We start from the raw sequence: 7,642 nt of genomic DNA on the forward strand, positions 1-7,642 counted from the left end.
GCTTCCTCCTGGCCAAACACCGGAAGGGCGGCTGCGGTCTGAGTGGGGAGGTTAGAGCTTGCTTACACAAGGGCGGGTCCCGGGACCCTTAGGTGGGAGGCTGAGCGCCCCCTCCTCTCCTTCTCCAGAGTCACAGGGAAGGTGGCAGCATCAACTTCGGAGCAGAAGTGGGATCGGGGTGGGTGCTAGGGGGCCGTTCCCCAGTTGTCATCCTAACTCTGAATGTGAAATGAAAGGCCATGCCTCCGCGGCCAGCCCCCACAGGGGGCTAACGCCCAGGCAGGGCTGTCTGCCTGCGCCCCAGGACTCACTCTCACTTCCTCCTCAGCGGTCTCAGGGGACAGGCTGACTAGGAGAGCAGGAGACCTGTGGGTCCTCGAGCAGTGGACTCAAGGCCCCCTAAGAAGCGGACTTGGTTCCAGCCGGGGACGACTCACCCCGGTGAAGGTGCTCACAACATTTCTTTATCCTTCCTCAAGGTGCCCTCGTCGCCCGCCTTCCTAACTGCACGCCCGCCTGCGGTCCCTGACCCGTGTCCTCATGCCTCGGAAGCACAAAAACAAGTCCCATGCCCGCGGGAAACGCCAGCAAGTCCAGGGCAACCCTCAGGAGGCCCAGGCCAGTGCTGCTGCAGCCCCAGGAGAGGAGCGCCCCTCCTCCCCCTCGTCTGCCCCTCAGGGTTCTCCCCCGAGCTCCCCTGCTGCTGGCGATCGCCAGGAGCTTCAGGGAGCCGCGGCCCCTAGCTCTCCTGATGCAGGGCCTTCCTGCGCAGGATCTGATGAAGGTGCCCAGGGCCCAGAGGAAGAAAGGGTAGATGCCGCCCAGGCAGCCCGGTTCGCTCAGAGCATTCGCAAAGATCCTCTGATCAGGAAGGCCAGCATGGTGATGGATTTCCTGCTGGAGAAGTACACCAAGAAGGAGCCCATCACACAGAACGCCCTGCTGAAGGTCGTCGGCAAGAAGTACCAGCCGCACCTCCCTGAGATCCTGAGCAGAGCCTCTGAGCGCGTGGAGCTGGTGTTTGGCCTGGAGCTGAAGGAAGTCGACTGCAGCAGGAACACCTACACCCTCGTCAACAAGTTCAGTCTCGGGGCTGACGAAGGTTCAAGTGATGAGGAGGACCTGCCCAAGTCTGGCCTCCTCATGGCGCTCCTGGGCATCATCTTTATGAAGGGTGACCGCGCCACCGAGGAGGAGATCTGGGATTTCCTCAATGTGTTGGGGATCTATGCTGGGAGGAAGCACTCCATCTTTGGGGAGCCCAGAAAGCTCATCACCAAAGATCTGGTGCAGAAGGAGTACCTAATCTACCGCCAGGTGCCCAATAGTGATCCTCCGCACTACGAGTTCCTGTGGGGCCGCAGAGCTTATGCTGAGACCAATAAGATGAAGGTCTTGGAAGTTCTGGCCAAGATCAAGGATACGGTCCCGAGTTCCTTCCCAGACCTCTATGCCGAGGCTCTGAGAGATCAGGCGGAGAGAGCAGGGCTGAGAGGCCTTCCCATGTCTCCAGCTATGGCTGAGGCCAGTGCCCCTTCCAGGGCCAAGTCCTACAGCTCCTCCCACATCTAGGGAGGGGGGCAGGGCACCTTGTTCCCTTTGTGTTGGAAGAGAACAGTCCACCTCTTAAACAGCCCAGGTAGTAGGGGTGGAGGGAACAAAACCCATCTGTTCTTCACAGTTTTAAGTAGTACGGGAGTTTAGGTGCAGTTTTAACAAAATATGCATGTTTTCCTTTTATTCATATGAATCGTATCTAGTCAAGTTAGATGATTTAGATTGGTAGGTAGGTAGGTAGAGGTGTTTTATATTTTTAAATGTTACTACTTTTCATAAGGTTTATTTTGCTTCAGAATCCAGGTTTATTAATGTCATGGATGTCATGTTACTGCTGCCAGGTTTGTGATTAGGAATTGGTTATTTGTAAACAAGTTGGAAAGACTTCAATATTTTCCTTATGGTCCAGAACGAGGTAACATAGCATTGAAATAGAATTTTCCTTGGAAATGTGTAAGAAGCCTAGAGATAAATATTTGGGATCACAAAGCTTTCAGAATAAACGCTGGTTTGTTCTTCGTTTGTCGTCTTATCTGTCCTCTTTCCTTGTAAAAGTTAATAAAATGGACTTAGATTTGCTTAGCTTATTCACAGTGTATGACACTTGAATTATAATAAAATAGAGTCTTTGCTCATTATTTGCTTTTTCTCCCAAATTAATTGACCATCTTCTGTTTAGAAGGCTTTCTAATAGTACTGAGTTGGTAAGAAAATGAAGACCAAGCCACTGCCCATGGAAGTTTTGAGTCAAGCAGCAGGTACCATAGAAGGAAGGTAGTGAGATAACTCTAAGGATTAAGCAAATCATAAATCAAAAGGGGGCAGGTGCAGAAGAGGAGGTTCCAGGTGAGAGCAAAGAAGTCTAAGTTACCTGATTAAGGCGGCATTGGGTCTTGGGAAACTTCTAGTTCCTTGCTGGGAGGTCATTTTCAGTCCAGATGCATGGTGGGCTAGATGAAGCCATGGGAGTGAAGCCAGACATTCATAGGAGTGTTCTCAGAGGTGAGGCTGTAAGTAAACCAGGAATATATCTAAACCATATGTTCACCATTATTTGGAGATATCCGAAAACCATAGGGAATCTCAACATAGGGAATGGAAGGGGCCCTGTGCACTTGTGCCAGGGCAAGTGAACACTCAAACAATGTGTTTTCACCAAAAGCTGTGCAGAGAGTTTCAGTGGGTGATACCCATTGAAGCGAGATGTCAAGACATCACTGGACTGTCTCTCTTTTTCTAGGATGGGAGCATCAGAGCTTGTTCTGTTAAACGGGCAGTTTAATTAGGTTATTTTGGGCGTAATTCAGGGCTTCCCTGGTGGCTCAGAGGTTAAAGCGTCTGCCTGCAATGCGGGAGACCTGGGTTCAATCCCTGGGTTGAGGAGATCCCCTGGAGAAGGAAATGGTTACCCACTCCAGTATTCTTGCCTGGAGAATCCCATGGACGGTGGAGGCTGGTGGGCTACAGTCCATGGGGTCGCAAAGAGTCGGACACGACTCAATTTGGCAAACTTTAAGGGAGGGCTCAATTTTTACTGTCAGTGGTATTAAATTAGGGGTAGTTTGGACAAGAAAAGCACCTGAGAGGGAAGTTGCAGGTCCTTGAGACAAATGAACTTGTACTTGCATCCATGAGGAGGAGAAAACCCCAAACACATATGAAAACAGGTGCTCAAATAGGGAAATACTGGTTAGTTTTAGTTGCTTGGGAGCATTAGTGCTGATGTGGATTTGATTATTGTTTGGAGTTGCATATTCTCTAATATAGGCTGGAAATAAAATTATGTGATGAAAGATTGTTATCATTTGGGGTCAAAATCATCTTCGTAATAACTGCCATTCATTCAAAGTACCAAAGCTTGTCTCATACTCTGCCAGGTGATTTATATACATCACACATGTCTGTGGTCCTACACTACAGACTTTTTCCAACCCAATATGCAGGTAAAGAAGCTGGAATATTCTCAAATTCAAAGCTCATTAATGACAGGAGCTGGACTGAACCCCGGCACTGAATTCCTCCAGAGCCCACACTGTGCCACTCTTCCAGGTGAGGCCAACCTTGGGTCACACTTCCTCTTTCTGAACACTAGTCCAACCAAAAGGTATTTCACATGTTAAATAGCAGAATTTCATACCCCAAACGGTTTTGGAATAAAAAGCCCCAGAAATAAGTAACAGAAATATGAAAATAAATGTGAATTACGAATAAAGAGTGAGCATTCAGTGACAATTTATCTACAAAGGAAATGTCAGTAAACCTCACAAGATCAGGGATGCACAAAATCATTTAATTCAGAGCCTTCCTTTCAGAGAGTAAATCTGTTAGAGTGAAGGTTCTACAAGAGGCTGTGTCTGGTCAGTGAAGAGAAGGAAGAGATCAGCAAGTTTTCTCTGATGGCACACCACCTATGCTGGGGCCCCCTCCCGGACTGCAGCTTCCCCATCACTCCTGGGACTCAACCCATTCTCCGTGAGATTTGTTGCAGGCAGACCAAGACTTTCCAAAGGCATGTCATCTCCCAAGAAGTCTTTCATAGAAGAGACAGGAGTCAAGGTAAAGATAGATGAATGAGGACTGAGGAGACAAAACCAACTCAAAACTGAAGTCCCAGAGAGACTGGCCTGTGTCTGCTCTCAGAAGGCCAAGACGGGGCTGCCAGGCTGAGCATTCCCTCACTTCTTTTCAGGGCTTGCAAGGACATGATCTTTGGTCTACAGGGGTCACCTTAGGTTGAAAGAAAGGGGAACTCCAGAGTCCCCCAGGAGTCAAGGTGAGGAACCTGAGTGAGGGCATTACCCTCACACTGAACACAGAGGGCCCCAAGAAGCCTGAATCCTGATGTCATCCCTGAAGGACAGGGAGGAGTAGCCTCATGTGGCATTCCCAGACTTTCTCTCTCTGGCACCACAGGGAGTGAGTACCTCAGTCTGAGGAGAGCTCCCTTATGTAAACAAAGAAAGGAGCCCCAAACCCTGCCAGGAGTCAAGCTTTGGACTTATGAAACCCCCTGACCTCAGAACTCTGAGGAAACCCCACAGAACCCTGCCCTTCCTGGCATCCCTGGGATACCTGCTCATTGTTGACATGACATGCCCATTTCCTTCTATGACGTCGCAAGGGGGTTTGGGACATGGTCCAAGGGGTATAGCCTAGGGCCAGCAGTGGGAGTATTTCCAGGTTTTCCAGAAAACAATCGAATACCCTGAAGACGATGGGAACCACACATTGCATAACCATATGATTCACCATATCCTCGGCGCCTCAGAAGACCAAGGACAGGTATGGACGGATGAGGAGACTCTTACTTCCTCCTAGGGGTCTCACGGAGATGCTTGCCCTACTATAAGAAAGTATAGTAGTAGAAAGGGTGGACCTAAGGGGTAGGGAGGGTAGAATTTCAGGCCACAACAGAGGTCAAAGCAAGGGCTGAGGGATCATCTACCAATAAAAAGAAGTGATAATGAATCCAGCCCTGTTCCTTATAGCCCTTGAAGAACCAGGGCAGAGCGACCAAGCTGAAGTTCCACCAACATTTACTTATATCAGGTGTGTAGAAGGTGAAACCCTTAGTATGAAGGTGCAGACACCATTCCAAGAAAGGGGTGGGGACACCAGGCCCTATGGGGAACGAAATGAAGGACTCTTAATGAGTGTCGAGGACTCCAGAGGCCGGGGCAGAAAACTTCCCACTGGGCACTCAGTACTGGGTGATAACTACTGACTGGGTGATAAGCTGAGGACCTCTTCACTTCTCAGAAATCCCAGGGAGATTTGTGATGCCAACTACAGAACAGCAGAGGGAATGGGTCCTATGACTGACCACTAGCTGGGCGGTGGTGTTGAATGTGAAATAACGGATGCCTCTGTGTAGGAGACTACCAGCCCCTTCTGTCGCTCCAAAGTGCCTGAGGCAGGGGTAGCAGGAGGCAGCCTAAAAGATCACTCTCATTTCCTTCAATATGTTTCCCAAAGTACAGGCTGATTAGGAGAATGGGAACCCTGGGGGTTTTCAGAACAGTGCCCTCAAGTAAACCACAAATGTAGCCTTCCTGATAACCAAGGTGGTATTTCCCTGCTCGGCTGCACACTCAACCTCCGTCATCCTGCGGGCCCTTACCACCTGCCCTCCTACTCACACTTCTAATCATTGTCCCGCAGCGCAGTCGTCATGCCTCGGGGTCAGAATCCTAAGCTCTGCATCCGTGAGAAATGCCACCAGGCCCGAGATGAGCCCCAGAGTCACAAGGGAGTTCACCCGCTGCAGTAATGGAAGAGCTTCCCTCTACCTCTTCTCTTTTAGCAGATAATTCACAGAGCTCATCAGCTCCTGGGTCAAACAGCACTTCCCAGGGGTCTTCGGAAGCCCCATCTACTACCAGCACTTTTTCAAGTACTTCTGACACAACATCTGATGAAGAAGATACCAGTCAAGATGAGGAAGATTCACGATCCTCCGATGTCTCATCTTCTACCGAGAACACCTACAGTGATACTCTGAACAGCATGACAAGTTTGTTGGAGCAGTTCCTTCTGTATAAGTATAAGATGAAGCAGCCCATGATGAAGGAAGACATGCTGAAGCTTATCCACCCAAGATACCATGACCGATTTGCCGAGATTCTCAAGAGAGCCTCTGAACACATCGAGGCTGTCTTTGCAGTTGACTTGAAGGAAGTTGACTCAACCATCCACTCCTATGACCTTGTCAGCAAACTGAACCTGCCCAACAATGGGAGGGTGTGGGTTCCTGGTGTGATCTTCTTGAAGGGTGACTGTGCCACTGAGGAAGACATCTGGAAATTCTTGAATACGATGCAAGTATATGCTGGGAGAGAACGCTTCATCTACAGAGAGCCCAGGAAGCTCATCACCAAAGACTTGGTGACGATGAAGTACCTGGAGTACCGCCAGGTTGCCAACAGCGATCCTCCACGTTACGAGTTCCTGTGGGGCCCAGGAGCCCATGCTGAAACCAGCAAAATGAAAGGCTTGGAATTTTTGGCAAAAGTCAATGACACGGTCCCCCGTACCTTCTTATTACAATATGAAGAAGCTTTGCGAGATGAGGAGAGAGCTCGAGACACAGTTCCAGCCAGGGCTGGAACGACTGTCACTCCCAGGCATGTTCCAGGCCCATGTCCAGCAGCTTCTCCCACCCCTACTGAAGACCAAGAGTTTTACAAAATCATCCAGATAAGAAAATCTGACATCAAAATAGGGACTTTTGCTGAAATGGGAAGCAATCCCACAATAAAACTGCTGGGACAATGGAGTGGAAAAATAAAATGAAAAAAAATTCAAAACATGATCAACCTTGATGTTCTCCATCTTTGCTGTCTTCTGTTTCGTAAAATTAAATAATTTATACCTCGATATGCTTATTTTAAAATGCAGGCGGTATTAAACCTTAACAAGTTAGACCTCTTACTGTCTTCATTTAGTTTTTGAGCATCTGCTCTTTGAAAGGCTCTATGCTAGTTCTGGGGCGGCTAAGATCGAGACCTAGCCTAAGCCCAAAGAACTTTAGAAAGAAGGAGCTGCAGTCACATAAGGAAGGAGCTGAGATAGCCTTTAGGAATGACAGGAAAGTACAAAGACTATCCAGGAAGAAATCTCTACCTGGGGTAACATACTGATTTGTTAAGCTTTCCACAACAAAACCCCACAGAATGGGCGGCTGAAACAACTGAAATGTACTGTCTCAGAGTTCCAGAGGCTGCAAGTCCAAGATGAGGGCTGGTTTACCCTGAGGCCTCTCCCCTTGGCTGGCAGGTGGCCGCCCTCTTCACTTGGCATTCCTTTTGAGTGCGTATATCCCTGGTGCCTCCTTTCGTGTCTCAATTTCTTCTTGTAGTCACATTGGGCTATGGCCCACCCTAATGACTTCATTTTAACTCAACCATCTCTTTAAAGACCTTATTTCTAACTACAGTTTCATTCTGAAGTACTCTGAGTTATACCTTCAATATGCATTTTGGGAGGGGACACAATTTGGCCCCTAACAGACAGAAATCTAAGGTGTCTCTGCTCTTATCTGAACGCAGGAGATTCCACTGCACAGACTGATATTCTACGCACATCC

General features: G+C 48.7%; 1 protein-coding gene and 1 pseudogene across 1 annotated transcript; both read left to right on the plus strand.

Moving 5' to 3' along the window:
- Window positions 1–528: 528 nt before the first annotated feature.
- Window positions 529–1,572, plus strand: LOC129563814 (melanoma-associated antigen B17-like). Its single transcript, XM_055437550.2, has one exon. It carries the CDS (start codon window positions 541–543, stop codon window positions 1,570–1,572), a length of 1,032 nt encoding a protein of 343 aa, XP_055293525.2. The 5' UTR covers window positions 529–540.
- A 4,156-nt stretch (window positions 1,573–5,728) lies between these two features.
- On the plus strand, window positions 5,729–6,849 carry LOC148773242 (melanoma-associated antigen B4-like; annotated as a pseudogene).
- Window positions 6,850–7,642: the final 793 nt, after the last annotated feature.

The sequence above is a fragment of the Moschus berezovskii genome, chromosome X, assembly GCF_049115385.1.
Source record: "Moschus berezovskii isolate FMDL1 chromosome X, NW_MosBer_1.0, whole genome shotgun sequence".
NCBI classification, from domain to species: Eukaryota; Metazoa; Chordata; class Mammalia; order Artiodactyla; family Moschidae; genus Moschus; species Moschus berezovskii.